We start from the raw sequence: 23175 nt of genomic DNA, 5'->3' as shown, positions 1-23175 counted from the left end.
CTTCTTGCCCCTGTGAAATCCCACTGGACTGAGCACGTTCCTCCATCTCAGATCCTCCCAGGTTGCTGCCGTGGTGGGAGAGACACTGTGCTAGTACCCTGACTCTTAGTCACTCTCATGAGAAGTGACACACAGCACTTCCACCCACCCAAGCAACCCAAAGGGTGTTGGGGCGGACTGTCCTCAAAGCAGACTTCGACTTGGGTGGGACTCTACCTAAAGCAGAGCCTGGGGGAAGGCTTTGGGTTGACCAGGGGAGGTGAGCCTGGGACATACTGGAGGAGGCAGGAGAAACGAGGCAGCAGACGATCATGAATGAGCAGGTCACTGCTGTGGGCAACCTGGCCTCAGCCCTGCTGGGAACCTCTGGGGAGAACAGGCAGAGGACGTCCAAGGGTTGGCCCACCAGGGGGACAGGGAACTGTGGTATGTGTCTACCCGTCGCCCCCATCAGTGGTTCAGGGCTGCTCCCAGGAGCACTAACCTCCCAGCACTTCCGGGCCAACCATGCCCCTTGCAGCCAGGGAAAGCCTTCCAACGGGGCTACAGTGCATTGCAGGCAAAGCGTCAGGACAGGGGCTGAGGCGGTGCCATGCAACCATCTCATCCACTGTGGGGGACTCACAGCATCTGCTAAAGAAGGGAAGATGTGGATATCTGGAGAGCACCAACTGTCTCTGCCACAGATGTAAAGACCCAAGCTCCAGAGGATTCTTCAGCCAATCTGACACCTACAGAGCATCTGAACGAAACTGAACGACCAGCTTCATCCAGTTCATTCCTGGAAAGACACTTCTAAAACCAAGGCTATTATTGCTGGGAGATCTGCTCCCCAAATCAGCCCTGAGGTGCAAAGATGCTTCCTGAAGATGCCCTGGACTAGCTTGTGGGTGTGGAGATGGCTGTTAGGAAAAATACCCCACCAGTTCCGGAGGATTCCAAGCCTGTTTGCGTGTAGTATGTGGTCTCTGAGGGTGACCAGTAAGGACTAGCTTACAAACCACTGACCACAGATTCCAAAGAAAACCAGCAAGGGAAGCCTGCATGTCTCCCTGGAGGCCCTGGGAGGTGCTGCCATGAAGGTGACGCCTATGTAGAGACCAAGAGACAAGTGGAAATTTGTCAGGCGTGAGGACAGACAGGGTGGATGCCACTTTCGGCAGCTTTTTGCTCTTGTTGATGGTTAGGTTAATAATTGATACCAAAGGGAAATACCAAGTTACCTTTCAAATGACTTAATGTGAGACTTCCCTGGTGGTCTAGTGATTAAGAATCTGCCTGCCAATGCAGGAGACAGGGGTCCGATCCCTGGTCTGGGAAGATCCCACATGCCATGGGACAAATGAGCCCACGTGCCACAGCGACTGAGCCCGATCTCTAGAGGCCTCGAGCCGCAGCTACTGAGTCCACGAGTCCAAGAGCCCGTGCTCTGCATGAGAGAAGCCACCGCAGTGAGAAGCCCTCGCTCCACAACCAGAGTAGCCCCAGCTCACTGCAACTAGAGCAGGTTCCCGCTCAGTGAAGACCCAGCGCAGCCAACATAATAAATTTAAAAATATATAAAGCCAACTTTTAAAATAAATTAATTCATTAATGCCAAAAACTTTCATTAATACAAGATTTCACTCTAGCCACCAGAGATTTGTTTTTGTGACCTTTTTCACATGTGTGTTTGGGTGGCCTCATGTTCTCTGCCCTCCTCTGCTGCAAAATGCAGTTTCCATCCTTCTCATTGCATAATTACCTAGAGACCATTTAACCAGCACCATGCTTGCTCCCTCCTCAGAGAATTTTTTGAGCTTCTCTGTCCAAAAACAGAAGGAAATGGCAACCCATTCCAGTGTTCTTGCCTGGAGAATCCCAGGGATGGGGGAGCCTGGTGGGCTGCCGTCTATGGGGTCGCACAGAGTCGGACACGACTGAATCGACTTAGCAGCAGCAGCAGCAGCAGCAGCAGCAGTCCAAAAACACAGAGCAGAAAGTGAATCGTTGGTGCTCTTCAAAACTGAAGGCAGATCACCAAGCTCACGTGATATGGGATGACAGCTTCAATCTCAAAACCATCCCCAGTTTTCTCAAACGATTATCACTTTCCTCCAACATACAGAAGACAAAAAAACGTGTGTTTAGTTAGGCAAAATGTTACCAGATCCTGGCAGATTCTGACCTTCTCCAACGGGTCAGAAGTGGCAGGCACAAGAGATGGGTTAACTCGGAACCTCCAAATGAACACTAATGAAACGTCCTGGAGAGGGAGAAAAGGACACTGCAAGATATGAGAGCTTCTCAGAAACTGGTTCAGGAGGGCTTTGGTTAATTAGAAAAAGTGGGGTGATGGAGGTGGCTGGACACAGTCTGCCCTAAAGCTCTTCTGCTCCTCCCGTGGATGCATATGGTCCTCTCCTGGGACAGAGGCACCCTCAACTTCCCCCATTCTCTGACCCCCACAACCAAGAGTCAGCTCCTCCCAATCTTTTCCTTCACCGTCCACATTTGGTCAATATCCAAGTCCTAGGAACTCCACTTCCTAAATGTCTCTCAAATCTGATGCCTCCTCTCCACTCCCTTAACTACTGGCTACCTACATGCACCTTCTCCCCCGCCCCATAACATGGGACCTGAACCATCTGTCTCTGACCTTTCTTCCTACCTGTCCCCTCCCACACCCATGGACAAAGTGATGTCTCTGAATCATAAAGTGGGTCATCTCTCTCCTGCTTCAGCTGAACAACTCCAGTGGGTTTCCACCTGTTTCTCGAATTCTGGGGAATCCTCAGATATACTCTAGGGGGTTCACAATTTTCCAAAAGTATTTTTTATTTAACTTTGTGCTTTCACTTGAATGATCCTCTTTTTAAAGATTATTACTAGAAAATCAACAGAAACATATTCTGGGTCATCTGAATGAGGATGTTATGACCAAGTGCTACCACATAATTCCACTCTGTGTATTCTGGCATTTATGATGTATCTGGTCACAAGAAATAGAATTATTATTTTAATATTATTTTAATTGTCACAGGCTAGTGAGAAAACAACAAATCAGACTTAAATCAGACAAAGGAAACTGAGAAGTGAGCCATCACATGACGTGTGTGGCACAGCACACAGCATCCCAAACTCATAAGAACCTGAAAAATCACCCAGAAACAGTGATTTAGTTTTAGTTTTAGTTTTAATCCATCACATTAAATTCATGGACTTAATCTGAATTTATTCAATTTGCAGCTGTGTTGATATTTTATTCATACATTTGTTTTGGTTTTACGGTCACAAGGAAGCTCTAAATATGAAAAGTTTAGACATATTTAAGGCTATCACATATTTGAATTGCACTGTAATAAAAATAATTTTAGCCACCACTAGACTCTCTAGCATTTTTCCTCCTTTAAATAAATTCACATATTACTCGCATTTGAGAAACTCAGGCCCTCAGAATGAGGCTTTAAGTTACAAAACACAGCATATGTGGGAGAGACAGTGACATTCTCTGACCTTCCCATCCACACACCCCTCATCATTTCCCACCCCTCTCACCATTGGTTCTGGCCAATGGGCTGCAACACAAGCAGCGATGCATCAGCTCCAGGCTGAAGCACGGAAGAGCCAGAGAGCAACCCTCCTGTGATCTCATCCAGCACTGGCGACCACACAGCGGACAATTTTTCCCAATGGTGTGGCAGCAAGAGGGGAACTCTCTGTCAACTTGGCCTTCCACTGACCTACGAAGAACACACAGTACGAGTGAGAAGTAACCATTGTTGGGTGAAGCTACAAGGGGATGAATTTGATCTGTTACTGCAGCAGAGCTTAGCTTATCCTGACCTCACGAATGGCCATTCACCTCCCTGAACAAGCCCTTCCCATCATGGTCCAGGCTGCAAACAACTTTTAGTTCAATGACCTGAACACACCAAACTGCTTCTTGGCACCTTACCTTTGCTCATCCTGTTACTTAATCCTAGAATGCCATTCCCCACACTCTTCTGTCCTCCTCCTCATCCTGCCATGCGATTCATCCTTCAAAAGCTAGTTCAGATATAATTACCACCAGGACATTTTCCTCCCTTCTCCAACCTTCTGTCCCGCATTACCCATGAACTCTACAGACTGCTTTCTTGCCATGTGATAATTACATGTTTACATGCCTGTCCCCACCCTACCCCCAAACACACTGTTGCAAGATCAGCGGCTTATTCATCTCCACACTGTCAAGACCACCACGCAGGAGAAGTAGGCAGCATTCGGCAATTTGGCCAGGAAAAGCTTCCTCCAGAGGACTTGTCCTAAGGTACTGCAAGGAAGCTGAGTTGAGATCCATCACCCCCCAGAGAAAACACTTTACCGAACAGCAAAAGCTCCAGGAAGTCCCAGGCGTCTCTGCCCCAGTTCCAGACCAGACACGCGGGGTTCTGAGAAGCCTGAGCCATCCTCATCATCTCTGCAAACTCAGTGCTCTTCAGCCCCCACTAAGGACTCAGACTTTACCTGGCAGGCCTTAGCCTAGGCTTTGTTACTCAAAGTGTGGTCCACACTTAAGAACTAAGGGATGGGATTTCCCTGGTGGTCCAGTGGCTAAGACTCTGAGCTCCCAGTGCAGGGGCCCGGGTTCAGGGAACTAGATCCCACATGCCACAGTGAAGATCGAAGATCCTGTGTGCCATAACCCAGGGAAGCCAAATAAATAAATAAATAATTTTTTTTAAATAAGAAGAACTGAGTAGCTAGTGAGAAAAGTGGAACCAGACCCCAGACACCTGGGTCAAAACCCACATTTTAGCAAGATCCCAGCTGATTCATATACTTTCAACATTTGAGAGGCACTGACCCAAGGTACCCAAACAGAATCTCTCCATCCTGACAGGTAACTTTAATAACCATACTTTTATATACTGATGTATGCAATTATATCGCAATAAGACTGAAAGATGAAAAAGAATTCACAAAAAAACACAACACTTTCTCATCATAATGATATCTGTGAAGTGTTTTATATCACTGAATTCTCAGAACAATTCACTCACGTCCATTTTACTGATGAGGAAACTGAGGTTCTGAGTGGTTGAGTACTTTGCCCATCATCACACAGCTCTGAAGAGTCAGAGTCAGGGTTTGAAGGCAACTCTCTTGGACTCAAGAATTGTAATCCCCATCACCACACACTGCATGACACCCTGCCATTCAGGAACAGCCTTCCAGATCTTCCAGCCTTCCAGAGATCTCCATTTCCCTTCACCCAGCCGTACCCATCACCTCTGACACCACTACGCCTCTACATATACCACTCTCCCCAAGACACTGCCAGCTCTCCCTGGGCAATGATTTTATGGGCTTGGTCAATAACTGTTGATGAATCAATAAAAATATTTTCTCCTTGATCATCAGACAACCCTTTGAGGATGGCTGGACAATGACTATTAAGCTAAGAAGGTGAAGACTCCGAGGTTCCCAGAGAAGTCCAATGCCTTGCAGCAGGTCACCAGGAAGCCTCAGACCTCTGGGAATGGACCTGAACTCCCTGACTCCCAGGACAGATGTCTGCTTCCCCATACTTCCACTCTCCCTGTATTTCCCTCTTCTGACCTACATTACCAGGAAGTTAAAAACATCCTTCCCAAAGAACTCCCCAACATATGCATCTTCAAAAGGGGCTCTGTGTTACTGACAGATGGGCCAGATTTAGACATTCATAGGAGGCCACCACAGAAAAACCTGGGAAACTCTGGATACCAGATACAACAGCCCCCTGGATGCAAGGAAAGAAAACATCATCAGGCAAGAGCCTTCAACTAGTGAAGCCTATCCAAGCCCCTCACAAGGAACCCAAATCCAGGCAGAGGCCCCTGGAAAGCCAGGCTGGTGGAGACCCATCACCCTCCATGGTCAGGCACCAGCCGGTCCCTGGAGTCTGTGGTACTGTGATTCCACTGGTCAAGATAGCCCTTCCTTTCCCTTTATTGTCTTCAGAATGAAGCTAAAGGGACTTCCCTGGTGGTCCAGTGGTTGAGATTTTTGCCTTCCAATGCAGGGAGTGTGGGTTCAATCCCTGTTCGGGAAGCTAAGAGCCTATAAGCCTCATGGCCCAAAAACCAAAACATAAAACAGAAGCGATATTACAATAAATTCAATAAAAACATTAAAAAGTGTGCACATCACAACATTTTTTTAAAAAGAAAGAAGCTAAGACATTTACCCAGCTCCACATGTAACCAGAGAAAAGCAGGACACCTGCCTGAAATATTCAAATATTTAGGAAAACATGGGAGGGACATTTCCCTCGAACTGGTTAAAAGAGGGTTGAGGGAAGGCAAGAGTGAGATCCTGTGGACAATGAAGCAATGCTCCATTTTGTTTTGCATTATGCCAGAGCACCATGCCACCCTTTGGGCACTCACCGAAGGCACCCAGATGAGGTGATTAATGGGCTCTGACTCCCTGTTGGTTAAACTAGTGCCTAGGCACAGAGCTCCATCCATCAGGAGGCACTTTGTGAAAATTCTTACCAAGGCACTCTGCAGGCTAGCACAGGCTGCCCAGAGCTCATGATATAGTCGTACTCAAGAAATGTTTGGCTCGGTTCCCTAGCATCAAATCCTGAGATAGGAATTTCCTAGGAAAGTGTTTCATTAGCAAGTACCCCTAGGAAAAATATTGGTAGGGGAGTGAAGATGTGAAGCCAGAAAGAGAAGCCAGAGCAGCAATGATGCCTGGAGGTCAACACGATGCCACTCTACAGTGGATTTCTACAGATTCCAGAAGCCCCAGCAAAGAGGGTCTTCCTCCAACAAAGAGGAGAGGCTGGCAGCTGGAAATGAAAGCACCCGGGGTCCCAGTGTGCAGAAAGGGCTCTGAGGGGACACTGAGCGACAGTGGAGAGTCCCTGACAGCCCAGGGTTCAGTATTCCTTTCTCCAAGGTTCACCCAAAGCATGGCCACGATACTGCTGACTCAGTTATTCTGCAGCCTCATGGGGTTCTCATATTTCTTTTGGCTCACGCAAAAAGGACCTGGCTCAAAGACCTTTCAAACCTTCATGGAATGAGTTACAGAGCCTCTTTCAGAATTGTTTCCTGACTCTCTTCTTTCTCCCATGAAGCATTTTCTGTCATTGCCCAAAGCAATTCAAATATTAAGCTGAAATGTTTTCCTGAAGTTGGGCTGCCAGGGAAACCCAATAGCCTTTTCCTTTTTTTTTTTGTTTTTTGTTTTTTGCTTGCTAGGCCCCTGCTTCTTGCCACCTTGCCCCTTAAAGATAAGCACAATGCTTGGCTACTATTCTAAATGCCCCATTCGTTGTGTTAGCTCAACACTAGCTTGCAGATCACCACTATAAGCAGTAAATGGACTAAGTTCACGGCTCCTAATCCAGCCATCAAGGCACAGGATCACCTCATATCAAGACAATCGACATGGAAGGACCCAGCTTCAACTTGACAGCTGTCATCTTGGACAAGACAGAAAGTAAAGGAGATGGAATCCACAGTGGGGGGCGGTGCAGGGGGATGGAAAGATGACTAACCATTGACAATGAGTAACAACTGAGTTCTCTCCACAACTTCTCCTCACCCTCCCCTCTCCCAGCAGGCAGATACCCCGAAAAGGTGTCTCCAGACACCTCTGCCCAGCCCTGTACGGCCTTCTCCCGTCTCACAACACCTCACCCCAGAGTCAGACAAGGGAAGGCTGTGGAAATGCGGTCCTATATTTGAAATCATTGATGGGATATTTCACGAATTCATTTTCTTTCCTTTTTTTTTCTGTTCATGCCCCAAATGCTCTGCCTGGAGCCTTTTCTCCTGCGGTCTTTAGTTCTTCTCTGTGTTTCTTTACTTCTAAGGAGAACTGCCTTTCCTTTAGACGGGTCACAGAGCTGCAGGAAACCTGGGTTCAAATCCCAGCTTGGCTGCTATCAAGCCATGTGACCTTGGGAACCTCCGTTTGCTCATCCGACAAATGGGAATAAATCCACCTTCCTTATAGGTCTGTGGAGAGGATGAAATGAGGTCAACTCTAGGTAAAGCACCTGCGACGTCGAGATGCTCAATACAGATACAGGCCGGATTGCTCCCTCGCGGCTCCCCTCTCCTGCAGCCCCACCGCACCTTGCAGGATGTCCCCGCGTTTCCCAGGCCGGCCCCTCTGGACAGCGAGGGACAGGAACCCAGCTCGGGATAGCGTTAACCCCGAGGAGGCGAGTTGCAGCTGGTGTGGACACACACACAAGCACACGCGCGCGCGCATATACACGCGCGTACAAGCACTGCGCGGTTGCTCCGGGCACCCCCGCGGGACCCGCACTGAGGCCCCGCCGCGCACGGAGCGGGGTCTCCAGTCCCGGAGACAGAAGGGCTCCCCCTATTCCGGCGGCGGCCCCGACCCGGTGGGCGCCCGAGCGCACAGCACTTACCCGGGGTGGGCCGAGTGGGGCAGCCGGGGGCGGGCCGGGCGGGGGGCGGCGGCGGGCGCGGGGCAGGCGTGGCGGCGGGCATGGCTCGGAGGCCCGGACACTGGGCAGCGGCTCGACGGCAGGGCGGGCGCGGCGCTAGCGGCGAGGAACCCGCGCCGCCTCCTCTGCTCGTTCCCTCCCGCCGCCCGCCTTGTGCTGCGCCGGGCGACAGCCACGGGGAACGTCTCCGGGGGCGCCGGCTTAGCAACCGCGCGCCCGCCCCGCCTCCCTCCCCGCGCCCGCCTCGCCCCGCCCCGCCCCGCTCCTCGCCCGGCCCTGCAGGCAGGTGGGGCCCGCTTTGAACTTGCTCGCGCACCCCTTTCTTCTCCAGAGAGCGCCCGAGGTGGCCCTCGGGGACCCCTCTGGAGCCCCGCCTCCCCCGCTGGCCGGGCGCGCCCTGAGCTAGGAGCGGTCGGGCTTTGAACCTGAGCGTCGCCCACGTCCTCTGTGGGTGGCGGACCAAAGGCGTTCCCAGGACCCCGGCAATCCTCACCCCTCCTAGCGGTTCAGAGACCAGGCTTCCCTCATCGATCCCTTTCCCCTACCCCATCCCCACTATGGTCATATACGGACCCCGCAGCCGCCCCCTGCGTGCCCCCCAGACTCAGAGACCTGCTCCCCCTCTGTTCACACCAGTGACCTCTAAGATATAGCTTGCAAACTGCCCTCCAGCCCCATGTCTTCCCGGTACCATCCAACGGCTGCTCAGTGCCCCCTGCATTTTTCTACCCCTTCCAAGCCCACCACGCTCATAATCCCCCCCACTTGCAGAGATCCCCCATGTCTGCAGTCACAATCCCGTCTCCTCAAAGACGGCTCCCAGGCCCCTCCCGGGAGAGATGATTAAGGCAGGGAAGACCATGCCGGTGTTGGGGAACAGGATTTGCCACTCCAAACGGTCTCTCTTCGAAATATTATTTTAAGCTGGTTATTTGACAAACAGCAGAGAGGGGAAAAACTCTGAAAACCAAGTAGGAGTTACCCTTGTGTAACATTTATATTTGTAAAGGAAATCTCCGTTTATTAGATGTCTCCTTTACCTGGAAGAGAAGGACCAAATCTCTAAAAATTCCTTTTTCCCCTCCTTTCATTTCTAATTCTTTACTGAGTCTTGTCACATCATTTCTGAGTTTTTCTTTTTTTATTATTATATGAAACATATATTGTTATTCTCCACATTTTTAAATGGAACTAACATAGAGCAATCATATTATTTCCCAAACTTATTTGAGCACATAGTTATATTAATATATCACGAACAAATGGTTCTATACGAAGAATAAATGACAGCTCATGTGCAAGACCTAGAGAAAGGTATTTAAAGAGAGATGATTTTCTCTTTCTTTCTTTTCTTTTTTTTTTTTTGTCTATTTCATGAGGTTTGTGGGATTTTAGTTGAACCTAGGAACTTGACGTGAGTGTACAGAGTCCTAACCACTAGGTCACCAGGGAATTCCCTAAAAATTCTAATCATTGGAGAAAGCAATGACAAATCTGCATCACAACCTTCCCCCTTTATAATGTGATTTTCCTGGTAACCTCTACACCCTCAAGATCCTCTTTTGTCTTCAGTTGAGGATGGTATGTAAGGCGAGGGCTTTAGCCATTTGGAAAGTTACTCAGTTTTTCTGGGGCTCTCCCATGTATGTGTGTATGTTTGCTCAGTCGCATCCAACTCTTTGTGATCCCATGCACTGTAGCCTGCTAGGCTCCTCTGTCCGTGGAATTTCCAGGCAAGAATACTGGAGTGGGTTGACATTTCCTACTCCAGGGGACCTTCCGGACCCAGGGATCAAATAGCCGTCTCCTGTGGCTAATGCATTGGCAGGCGGATTCTCCACCATTGCGCCACCTGGGAAGCCCTTTCTCATGTATACCTGTTGTTAAACTTGACTTGATTTTTCTCCAATTAGTCTGTCTCATGTCAATTCTGAGACCAGCCAGAAGACCCTAGAAGGTAGAGGAAAATTTCTTCCTTACCACCACCTACCTCTCCACATGGTCACTGACATGATTACAGCAGTGGTCTCGATTTTCCTTGATCCATCAGGTCACCGAATGGCCTTGTCTGGTGTTGGTGTTCTGTGAACTTGTTCATGTTGACAACACCTAGGCTGAGGACCAAGCCTGTTCCCAGATGTCAGGATCTGTCTTCCTCTTCCTCACACATAATAAACACTCTAGGAGAAGGCTCTACTACATTGGTTCAGCAGCTCAGAGGTGATTTTAGGACTAAATCTCTTTCCGTAGCATCCTTTAACATATTACCTTCTCTCCTCAGACTCAGATGGTTGCCTCAGGGTCACTGAACGGCTGCAACAGCCTCTGAAAGCCACTGTACAAAAGAGATTTGGCTTCCAGCTCGTTTGATGGCCACAAAGTGGTCATCAGGGACCATTTGCAACAATAGTGAACAAAATGACAAATGACCTGCCTCCCAGTCACTCCTCTCTAGTAGGGAGGAGCAAATAATGAGATAGCAAGTATGGTGATAAATGGCAAGGAGAAAACAAGGAGAAGGGAATGGAGGTTGGGACTGTGTTGTTTTAGGTTGGGCAGACAGGAAGGGCCTCACTGACAAGATATTTGAGCAAAAGCCTGAAGGAAGAAACTATCTTGAAATTTCTCTTGGTGGTAGGTAGCCCCTTGGCTACTTAAATATTTTCTTTTTAGAAGCCACTGCAGCCACTGTTCTTGACTCTATGATTTAGGAGTAGACAAAAGTTTCAAAACCAAAGTTTTAGGGAATTCCCTGGAGGTCCAGTGGTTAGGATTCATGCTCTCGTTGCCAAGGTCCCAGGTTCAATCTCTGTTCAGGGAAATAAAACCTCATAAGCCTCAGGCAAAAAAAAAAAAAAAAAAACCCCACAAAAACTGAGTTTAGAAAAAGGTTTAACTTTTGTGAAAGAGGATTCGGATGACTTGTTTTTTCTTTCTTGTAAAAGAAACAGCCCAGCAAGGTTTAATTACTGTCTACATAATCATTTATAAATTCATTAGATAAACACATTAAACACATACAAAGAACAGCTTAGCTCAAGTTATCAGATTACCTCCCAATAGTGAGGGATAAACATGATACATCTCATTGAATACTGGAAGAAACAGTTACCTGCTCACTGAACACATATTCTCTTTCTGACTTAGTAACAGACCCCAATTTTTAGCTGAACACACTGCAGCCTGGAATAAAAACTAGATTTCGTAGCCTCCCTTTGTTACTGTACCAAACTGTGGTCGGCTTGCCTACTATGCAGCAAAGCCGGTCTACTGATACCAGGTTGTGATAAAGGAAAGTACAGTGTTTATTGCAGTACACCAGCAAGGAGAATGGGCCACTCATTATCCAATGGCTGAACTTGCTAATGTCTTTCAGACAAAGTGTTTTTAAAGGCAACATTTGGGGTGAGGGTTGCAGCTCATGGCCCTTCTTCTGATTGGTTGGTGGTGAGGTAACAGGATATTTCAGGAATCTTAATCATCAACATTCTGGTTCCAACCAATCTGAGATCTGTGTGCTTGTGGTCAACATATGGTCACCATTCTCCATTTGGGTGGGGGGGCGCCTTGGTTTCTGCAGAGCAATGCAAATATATGCAGCAGATTGTTATGTATATTCCTTGAGGAGGAATGAGGACTGTTTTGTAGTGAACTACTGCTTAACCTATCCTTAGTGTTGTTGCTTGACTGCCTTGGCTTCTGCATGCCCTCACTTCCCTAATTAGTAACTGCTTGAGTCTGCTCTTTGGAACTCAGGAAACTCCTAGGAGACTAATGCCTTTTTCAAGGAACAGGGGGCACAGAGGGGCTTTTGTACCCCAAAAGGCCCTGCAGGCACCTGCTCAATATTACCTTCTCCTACCTTTTCTTTCAGACTCCTCCAGCCTGAGAGGTCTAGGGGCAGGATAAGAAAGGGAATAAAACTTCAGAAAGGAACTTGGCAGGTGAACTCCATCTTAGTGGGGAGTTCAGACAGCTTCACTGTCTGCCTCTCAACCCTCACCTCCTGCCAGTTCCCCAGGGAGGCTACAGGCTCCCGCTAGTGCAAATTCCTTGCTTTGTCTTGGCCACCGTCTCTTTCCATCCACTGTTCCATCTGCCCCATGCAGCCCTTACTCAAGCATCATCTCCTCACCCTAAGTAAACTGCAATGCACCTAACAAGTCCTAACTATTCTGTCCTCCCTATCAGCGGAAGATAGGAAAGTAAGGTGTTGAAATGGCTGCATCGTGATCAATCTGGATCCCCTTCAGTAATAACAACTGGCACAGTTAGTGACACATTCCATCCAGCTGGTGATTCCTGTCAACCTTAAAGTCAGCCAGAATGCCTTGGTCGGCTTGGGCAGACTCATCACGTACGACTCAAGTCCACTCTGGTAGACTTCTTTCAACAAGGAAGAAGTCAGGGAATTCCCAGGCAGTCTAGTGGTTGGGGGCTTCCCAGGTGGCACTAGTGGTAAAGAATCTTCCTGCCAATGCAGGAGACTTAAGAGGAGTGGGTTCAATCCCTGGGTTAGGAAGATCCGCTAGTGGAGGTGATGGAATTCCAGTTGAGCTATTTCAAATCCTGAAAGATGATGCTGTGAAAGTGCTGCACTCAATATGCCAGCAAATTTGGAAAACTCAGCACTGGCCACAGGACTGGAAAAGGTCAGTTTGCATTCCAATCCCAAAGAAAGGCAATGCCAAAGAATGCTCAAACTACCGCACAATTGTATTCATCTCACATGCTACTAAAGTAATGCTCAAAATTCTCCAAGCCAGGCGTCAGCAATACGTGAACCATGAACTTCCAGATGTTCCAGCTGGTTTTAGAAAAGGTAGAGGAACCAGAGATCAAATTGCCAACATCCGCTGGATCATGGAAAAATGAAGAGAGTTCCAGAAAAACATCTATTTCTGCTTTATTGACTATACCAAAGCCTTTGACTGTGTGGATCACAATAAACTGTGGAAAATTCTGAAAGAGATGGGAATACCAGACCACCTGACCTGCCTCTTGAGAAACCTATATGCAGGTCAGGAAGCAACAGTTAGAACTGGACATGGAACAACAGACCGGTTCCACATAGGAAAAGATGTACATCAAGGCTGTATATTGTCACCCTGCTTATTTAACTTCTATGCAGAGTACATCATGAGAAACACTGGGCTGGAAGAAGCACAAGCTGGAATCAAGATTGCTGGGAGAAATATCAATAACTTTAGATATGCAGGTGATACCACCTTTATGGCAGAAAGTGAAGAGGAACTAAAAAAGCTCTTGATGAAAGTGAAAGAGGAGAGTGAAAAAGTTGGCTTAAAGCTCAACATTCAGAAAACTAACATCATGGCATCTGGACCCATCACTTCATGGCAAATAGATGGGGAAACAGGGGAAACAGTGTCAGACTTTATTTTTTTGAGCTCCAAAATCACTTCAGATGGTGATTGCAGTCATGAAATTAAAAGACGCTTACTCCTTGGAAGGAAAGTTATGATCAACCTAAAGCAGAGACATTACTTTGCCAACAAAGGTCCATCTAGTCAAGGCTATGGTTTTTCCAGTGGTCATGTATGGATGTAAAAGTTGGACTGTGAAGAAAGCTGAGTGCCGAAGAATTGATGCTTTTGAACTGTGGTGTTGGAGAAGACTCTTGAGAGTCCCTTGGACTGCAAGGAGATCCAACCAGTCCATTCTAAAGGAGATCAGTCCTGGGTGTTCATTGGAAGAACTGATGCTAAAGCTGAAACTGCAGTACTTTGGCCACCTCATGCGAAGAGTTGACTCGTTGGAAAAGACCCTGATGCTGGAAGGGATTGGGGGCAGGAGGAGAAGGGGACGACAGAGGATGAGATGGCTGGATGGCATCACTGACTCGATGGACATGAGTTTGAATGAACTCCGGGAGTTGGTGATGGACAGGGAGGGCTGGCGTGCTGCGATTCATGGGGTCGCAAAGAGTCGGACATGACTGAGCAACTGAACTGAACTGAACTGAACTGAACATATGAAGAAGTAAAATTTGGTGCCTTGCCGCACCTTCTCCATTTCCTCCAAAGACAGAACACAGAAAGGTGCTGACACTATGGCAGGGATCTGTAAACTTTTTTTGTAAAGAACCAGGTAATAAATATTTTTGACTTTGTGGGTATGTTGTTTAGTCGCTAAGATGTGTCCAGTTCTTTGTGACCCCATGGACTGTAGTCCGCCAGGCTCCTCTGTTCATGGAATTCTCCAGGCAAGAATACTGGAGTGGGTTACCATTTTCTTCTCCACGGCATCTTACCAATTCAGGAATCAAACTCACATCTCCTGCATTGGCAGGCAGATTCTTTACCGCTGGGCTACCTGGGAGGCCCTATGGTCTCTGTTACAACTATTCAAAAATAGCATAGGCAATATGTAAATTAATAGGCATGGTTGTATGCCAACAAACCTTTATTTATACAGATTGACAATGAGCCAGATTTGACTGTGCCATTCATAGAGTCTGCAGATCTTGCCTTAGAGCAGCAACTTTCAGTTAAATACAAGAGTCAGGCAAGGTCTGTCCACTTTCTCTCTGTTTATCTTTGAGGACAGCGTTCATATCTTGGATGAGTTTCTGTCCTTTATATTAAGATGAACAGAAAGAATTTATTTGAGGCCAACTGAATCACTGATAAGCTTATTTTAAAGTTTTATATAAGAGAATCTGAGCCCCTAACTTCAGAATTTCCTTATCACATTCTCAGTTCTGGCGGGGTCCATACATAGGCATGAACCATGCATCGCATTTTGCAAATATGCTTGTACATATGTATGGCTTTAACTTTGTGTGCCTCCGTGTTTTTTTTTTTTTAAGTTTTTATTGAATTTGTTACAATATTGCTTCTGTTTTATGTTTTGGTGTTTTGGCTGCCAGGCATGTGGGATCTTATCTCTCCCACCAGGGATCAAACCCATACCCCCTGTACTGGAACTAGACTGCCAGGGAAGTCCCCTGTGACCCAGTATGTTTTATCCTGGAATCTTAGCACTGGCTGCTATTTACTTATTATCTCTTCTTTTTTTTTTTTTTTTTTGAGGACAAGCTTGGTAATTCAAGAGAGATTACACATATTTTTGTGTTTCAGTCTGTCTTTCTCAGACTTAAGCCCAGTTCTGTTTTCTAGCTTTTATACCTAATTATAGGCAGTGTTTTGAGAATGTCATGTCCTGTGATGCTTGAAATCTTGCCCTGAATCTACTACTATACTGTATGGGCAGGGGAATGTTTCAGACTTGCCCTTTATTACCATTCCACATTTGAAAATCATTTAGTAGTTTTGCAAATGAGTTTGTTTTTATTGCTACAATAGAGAAACAGTTATCTGCATCTTGTTTTCACTGCACCAAGTGCCATATTCTCGGGCATCGGGAAGGCCCAGATGGCAAGTTTAGCAGACATTGGAAATAAACGGATTTCTTTAAAAAAGCAGGAGCTTGTATCCAGGAAAAGGGGTGTTGCATTTTAGATGTATTCCTGAAATCATGTCTACACACAGCTGACACAGTTAGCTGAAACAGAGTGGAGAGATTATATGCATCAACATCTTCCACGGGAAATCCTGCACTTTATCCTAGGCAAGAGTTTTGAATTCTTCGTTGTTTTTTTTTTTTTTTCTGGACTTTATATACCATGCTGCATGGCTTATGGGATCTTAGTTCCCCAACCAGGGATTGAACCCTGGGCCCCAGCAGCTGAAAGCAGTGAAAGCACTGAGTCCTAACCACTAGTATATGTGTGTGTGTGTGTGTGTGTGTGTGCCCGCGCGCGCAATAAGTTGCTTTCATCTTGTCTGACTCTTTGCAGCCCTATGGACTGTAGCCTGCCTGGCCCTTCTGTCCATGGGATTCTCCAGTCAAGAATATTGGAGTGGGTTGCCGTGCCCTTCTCTAGTTCAGTTCAGTTCAGTCGCTCAGTCGTGTCCGACTCTTTATGACCCCATGAATCGCAGCACGCCAGGCCTCCCTGTCCATCACCAACTCCCGGAGTTCACTCAAACTCACATCCATCGAGTTAGTGATGCCCTCCAGCCATCTCATCCTCTGTCGTCCCCTTCTCCTCCTGCCCCCAATCCCTCCCAGCATGAGAGTCTTTTCCAACGAGTCAACTCTTCGCATGAGGTGGCCAAAGTACCACCAGCTTTAGCATCAGTCCTTCCAATGAACACCCAGGACTGATCTTTAGAATGGACTGGTTGGATCTCCTTGCAGTCCAAGGGACTCTCAAGAGTCTTCTCCAGCACCACAGTTCAAAAGCATCAATTCTTCAGCGCTCAGCCTTCTTCACAGTCCAACTCTCACATCCATACATGACAATGGGAAAAACCATAGCCTTGACTAGACAGACCTTTGTTGGCAAAGTAATGTCTCTGCTTTTCAACATACTATCTAGGTTGGTCATAACTTTCCTTCAAAAGAGTAAGCGTCTTTTAATTTCATGACTGCAATCACCATCTGCAGTGATTTTGGAGCCCAGAAAAATAAAGTCTGACACTGTTTCCACTGTTTCCTCATCTATTTCCTGTGAAGTGATGGGACCAGATGGCATGATGTTAGTTTTCTGAATGTTGAGCTTTAAGCCAACTTTTTCACTCTCCTCTTTCACCCTCATCAAGAGGCTTTTTAGTTCCTCTTCACTTTCTGCCATAAGGGTGGTGTCATCTGCATATCTGAGCTTATTGATATTTCTCCCAGCAATCTTGATTCCAGCTTGTGCTTCTTCCAGCCCAGTGTTTCTCATGATGTACTCTGCATATAAGTTAAATAAGCAGGGTGACAATATACAGCCTTGACATACTCCTTTTCCTATGTGGAACCAGTCTGTTGTTCCATGTCCAGTTCTAACTGCTGCTTCCTGACCTGCATATAGGTTTCTCAAGAGGCAGGTCAGGTGGTCTGGTATTCCCATCTCTTTTCAGAATTTTCCACAGTTTATTGTGATCCACATAGTCAAAAGGCTTTGGTATAGTCAATAAAGCAGAAATAGATGTCTTCCTGGAACTCTCTTCATTTTTCCATGATCCAGTGGATGTTGACAATTTGATCTCTGGTTCCTCTGCCTTTTCTAAAATCAGCTTGAACATCTGGAAGTTCACGGTTCACGTATTGCTGAAGCCTGGCTTGGAGAATTTTGAGCATTACTTTACTAGCATGTGAGATGAGTGCAATTGTGCGGTAGTTTGAGCATTCTTTGGCATTGCCTTTCTTTGTGATTGGAATGCAAACTGACCTTTTCCAGTCCTGTGGCCAGTGCTGAGTTTTCCAAATTTGCTGGCATATTGAGTGCAGCACTTTCACAGCATCATCTTTCAGGATTTGAAATAGCTCAACTGGAATTCCATCACCTCCACTAGCTTTGTTCGTAGTGATGCTTTCTAAGGCCCGCTTGACTTCACATTCCAGGATGTCTGGCTCTAAGTGAGTGATCACACCATCGTGATTATCTGGGTCGTGAAGATGTTTTTTGTACAGTTCTTCTGTGTATTCTTGCCACCTCTTCTTAATATCTTCTGCTTCTGTTAGGTCCATACCATTTCTGTCTTTTATCAAGCCCATCTTTGCATGAAATGTTCCCTTGTTATCTCTAATTTTCTTGAAGAGATCTCTAGTCTTTCCCATTCTGTTGTTTTCCTCTATTTTTTTGCATTGATCACTGAGGAAGGCTTTCTTATCTTTCCTTGCTATTCTTTGGAACTCTGCATTCAGATGCTTACATCTTTCCTTTTCTCCTTTGCTTTTTGCTTCTCTTCTTTTCACAGCTATTTGTAAAGCCTCCCAGACAGACATTTTGCTTTTTTGCATTTCTTTTCCATGGGGATGGTCTTGATCCCTGTCTCCTGTACAATGTCACAAACCTCATTCCATAGTTCATCAGGCACTCTATCTCTCAGATCTAGTTCCTTTACATGTTAAATAATATATAAAGAATTTTTCTAGAAAAAAATTCAAATTTCTCATTCTCAGGTTTGAAATAGACATTTTACTTTAATCTAACCCTTTGGGTTCCCCTAGAGAAGGCAATGGCAACCCACTCCAGTACTCTTGCCTGGAAAACCCCATGGACGGAGGAGCCTGGTGGGCTGCAGTCCATGGGGTCGCTCAGAGTCGGAAACAACTGAGCGACTTCACTTTCACTTTTCACTTTCATGCATTGGAGAAGGAAATGGCAACCCACTCCAGTGTTCTTGCCTGGAGAATCCCAGGGACGGGGGAGCCTGATGGCTGCCGTCTATGGGATCACACAGAGTCGAACATGACTGAAGTGACTTAGCAGCAGCAGCAGTGGCTCAGACAGTAAAAAATCTGCCTGCAGTGCAGGAGACCCAGGTTCAATCTCTGGCTCAGGAAGATGCCCTGGAGAAGGGAATAGCTACCCATCCTAGTATTCTTGCTTGGAGAATCCCATAGACAGAGGAGTCCATAGACAGGCGACAGCCCATGGGGTCACAAAGAGTCAGACACGACTGAGTGACTAATACTTTTTTGGTGTCCAACCCATTTGGGAGATTTAGCTCCTTCTCTGAATATTCTCAACAATCTCTACCAAAGAGGAGAAGCCCAATGCAAGAGGAGAGACAAACATTTTTGAACCATCAGTCAGGAGCTTTTGTAGAGGGACACCGCTTTTAAGCCCAGAACTCTGTGAGGTAGGGTCATTCTTGCCATTTTTCTGAGGATGTCTCCTGTTCTTAAACACTTGAGCAAGCTGAGAGTCGGAGAGCATAAGAAACTCACCCAAGGTCACTGCTGCTGCTGCTGCTAAGTCGCTTCAGTTGTGTTCGACTCTGTGCGACCCCATAGATGGCAGCCCACCAGGCTTCCCCGTCCCTGGGATTCTCCAGGCAAGAACACTGGAGTGGGTTGCCATTTCCTTCTCCAATGCATGAAAGTGAAAAGTGAAAGTGAAGTCGCTCAGTCGTGTCCAACCCTCAGCAACCCCATGGACTGCAGCCCACCAGGCTCCTCCGTCCATGGGATTTTCCAGGCAAAAGTACTGGAGTGGGGTGCCATTGCCTTCTCCGACCCAAGGTCACACAATAGCCTAATAAATTGCAGAGGCAGAATTGGAACCCGGGTCTGTCTGATTGCAGCACACATCCACCATACCTTGCTGGCCTGATCAATGTATCCATTTATTCATCCAATGAATAACCACTGAGCACTTTGGGGGTATTTGCTATGTTCAGTCTGCACCAGAGCCTGAGGACACAAAGATCATGAAAAACAATGAAGAGGGACTGCCACCAGGGTACAATACATTTCCGATAGGATTGATGTGACCTCCTCCAGGTCAGAATCCCCCCAATTCATAATTTAAGTTTAAAAATTAAGAGTAACCATATCCTTCTGAAAGACAGTCCCATGGTTGTATCTTCCTAAAAGATGTAGCATTGACTAATTAGATCATAACCCTGAAGTATAAGCGTACACAGACTGTTGACATCATGTCAGAGAAGTCATCTGACTCATGAATTTAAGTAATTTCTCAAACCAATTTAGTTCTTTAAAAATCTAGATTACCTTTGACTTTCTATTAACCACCATATGAGACCTAATTCTAGAGTCCTGTTAGTGTAGAACTCACCAGACTGTGATGATATATAAAGTCACTATTTCCTAGTCTCTAACTTGGGTGTCATTATTCTTTCAATGTAGTCTTGAGCTTTTTTTTTTTTTTAATGCTTAAAAGTTGAAAGTTCATTCTATAACCTTGATAGAACATCTTTAGTTTCCAACAGCAGTTCTAGTTACTTAAGGGATGATTATATTATTTCTTTCCCTTGAATCTTCATGGCTATATGAAGCCTTTCATAGAATCCTAAAAGTGGTAAAGAAAGCAGTATTATATACATTGCAACTCTAAATGTTTTAAATGTAAATAGTGAAGATTCTAGTAAAAGCAGTAAATGTGAATCTGTCTGTGCTGGAACAAGTGACTAGGGTATCATTTCACACAGTCAGAAAGATCGTTTGCTTAATTGTTTTCAAAAAGCAAGTAGGATGGAAACTCTCCAGACGTCCAGTGTTTAGTACTCGGCACTTTCACTGCTGAGTGACCAGGTTCGATCCCTAGCTGGGGAACTAAGTTCCTAAAAGCTGCACACGTGGCTCCCCACCCCCCACCACAAAACAAAAACAAAAACAGAATGAATAAGCAAAATAAATTTTAAAAATAAATAAAAAAAACAGGTAGGAGGTTTGACAGTGAAGATGTGAAATCTGATCATCACTGCATAAGCAATCTACTGACCCCTGATGCTCAAGAATTGTCTGTTTTGAAATTTTCAAACAGATGGCAGGAAGTCATCTATACCTTTATGATTCTCAAACTAAGCACAGTGACAGAATCACAGTTACAGGTAAACCAAATTTTCCCCACTTGCCCCAGAATAAGTCATATGTTCCAGTGTGAAAATAACTGATTATTAATTAATGGTTGAAGAAAAGGACTAAGGCTCTAGGGCTTCCCTGGTGCCTCAGACTGTAAAGAATCTGCCTGCAGTGCAGGAGACTCAGGTTCAGTCTCTGCATTGGGAAGATCCCCTGGAGGGGGAAATGGCAACCCACTCCAGTATTCTGGATACAGTATTCTAATATCCTCTTGCCTAGGAAATCCCATGGACAGAGGAGCCTGGCGGGCTGTAGTCCATGGGGTCGCAAAGAGTCGGACACAACTGAAGCAACTAACACTTTAATTTCACTTTACACTGGTGCGTGACTCAATTTTGAACTCCTTATACCAAGGACAGAAGTGGTATGGACCTAACAGAATCAGAAGATATTAAGAAGAGATGGTAAGAATACACAGAGGAACCAGAGTTGGTGATAGACAGGGAAGCCTGGTGTGCTGCAGCCCATGGGGTTGCAAAGAGTTGGATGTGACTCAGCGACTAAACTAACTGAACTGACAGCAAAAACAAAAGTAAATATCTTGTAATATCAATCACAGTAGTCAGGACAAAATTATGCCTAGAGGCAAAGCAGAGAGGGATATTGCCAAAAGCCATTACCAAATGACAGTACAGGAAGTCTTGTAAAATCAGTGAGACACACAAGAGGAAAGAGTAGTCTATATGATGTGTGTGTGCACATAATAAAAGTTTCTTCAACTTAGATTGGGACAAAACACTGCAAAATACAATCTCACTCTTGACCCAAGCATGGCACATTCACAAGAGAAAAGATCTCAATGACTTTCATGTACCAGGATGAGAGATTGTTTGGGCAGCTTTGTTATAAACTGGAAAACAAGTGTTGAACCAGGGTTGATGGAACATCAGCCACACATGAAGCAAAAAAAGAGTATATCTGTATAGTTCAGGGCCTGTTCCTGCAGGCCAATCCATACACAACTTTATTGGCAGAAGACAGGCAGTGACTGACCATCAGCATGCCCTCTGGTCGTTGTATCTGGAGGGAGCCAGTGAAAATGACTAACATGATCAATTCACGGTGACTTAACCTCCACTCTCTGGGCATGCAGTGGGAAGAAATGGGCAACAAGACTCTGCTTAGCATGGTTTGTATGAATCACATTCAAGTAAGATCACAGTCAAGAAGTCCGTTTCCATTAAATTATGGAGAGGAGGATGAGGTTATAAAAATGTATTTTTTTCTTGTAACTAATATGTAAGGAAAGACCTCTCCTGTCATTCCAAGCGGGCTTCCCAAGTGGCATTTGTGGTAAAGAAACTGTTAATGTAGGAGGCATGAGACTTGGATTTGATCCCTGTATCAGGAAAATTCCCTGGAGAAGGGCATGGCAACCCACTCCAGTATTCTTGCCTAGAGAATCCCATGGACAGAGGACCCTGGCAGGCTACAGTCCATAGGGTTGCACAGAGTCGGACACAACTGAAGCAACTTAGCACATGATTCCAAGTGGCAAATGGCAGTGACATTTTCAGTATTTTAGAGATGGTTGAGCTTCTAGCCTCAAAGCTAATGTATCACAATCATAAATACCCAAAATAAGATATCAGGGGAATTCCCTGGAGGTCCAGGTGGTTAGCACTCTGCACTTCTACTGCAGGGAGCACAGGTTTTATCCTTGGTTGGGGAACTAAGATCCCACATGCCACATGGTGTGGCCAAAAAAAAAAAAAGATATCAGAATTTCACAAGGAGGTTGAACTCTGGTATAAAAGATTCTAATCATCAAGTAGGAATTTTTTTCTCAATGTTTTCTTCATTCATCAGAGAAAGAAGTCATTATATTATCAATCAGGTTGACAAGTCACATTCAAACACTGCACCAGACCATGAAGAAATTGTCTCAGAGGCCAAGTCAGTCAAGGGCAGGACAGGGCCGTAGGCAGTGTTCCACTCCAGGTTCAAACATTCACCCTTCTGGGCTCCCCGGGCAGTGAAACTGTTGACCTAGCAGCCTCGAAAGATAGCCTTCAGTAAGAAATTGCTCCAATATCCAAACCAACTAATGAAGCTATCAGACACCTGCTGGTGTCCTCTGCTCCTAAAATTATGATTTAGTAGAAGCAAAGAATTAGAGAAGAAAACAACGAGGGAGTTATGATGGCCAATTATTGAAGCTGACAGATACCCTGGTGGTGGAAAAAAACACTCTTCTCCTAGGTGATCTGAAACTATTGTTATTAATCTTGACTTTTTAATGTCATGCTTTGTAACATTTGAAAGTTGTGATGATTTTTTTTTGAACTAAAGTTGGTAAATGGTGTGATCTAAATTCCCATGGGTTG

At 45.9% G+C, this 23175-nt stretch overlaps 1 protein-coding gene across 1 annotated transcript in view; it reads right to left on the bottom strand.

Moving 5' to 3' along the window:
• The window catches only part of DCLK3 (doublecortin like kinase 3), a 59550-nt gene that overhangs the window by 33423 nt on the left and 2952 nt on the right, over nucleotides 1–23175 (bottom strand). The window contains exon 2 of the mRNA XM_070777268.1: nucleotides 8408–8891. Coding sequence (XP_070633369.1) covers nucleotides 8408–8891 — 484 coding nt within the window. The remainder of the gene's footprint in view (nucleotides 1–8407; nucleotides 8892–23175) is intronic.

This window comes from Bos indicus, chromosome 22 (genome assembly GCF_029378745.1).
Source record: "Bos indicus isolate NIAB-ARS_2022 breed Sahiwal x Tharparkar chromosome 22, NIAB-ARS_B.indTharparkar_mat_pri_1.0, whole genome shotgun sequence".
NCBI classification, from domain to species: domain Eukaryota; kingdom Metazoa; phylum Chordata; class Mammalia; order Artiodactyla; family Bovidae; genus Bos; species Bos indicus.
Note: the sequence above shows the minus strand (reverse complement) of the source record. Positions and strands in the feature narration are given on the sequence as shown.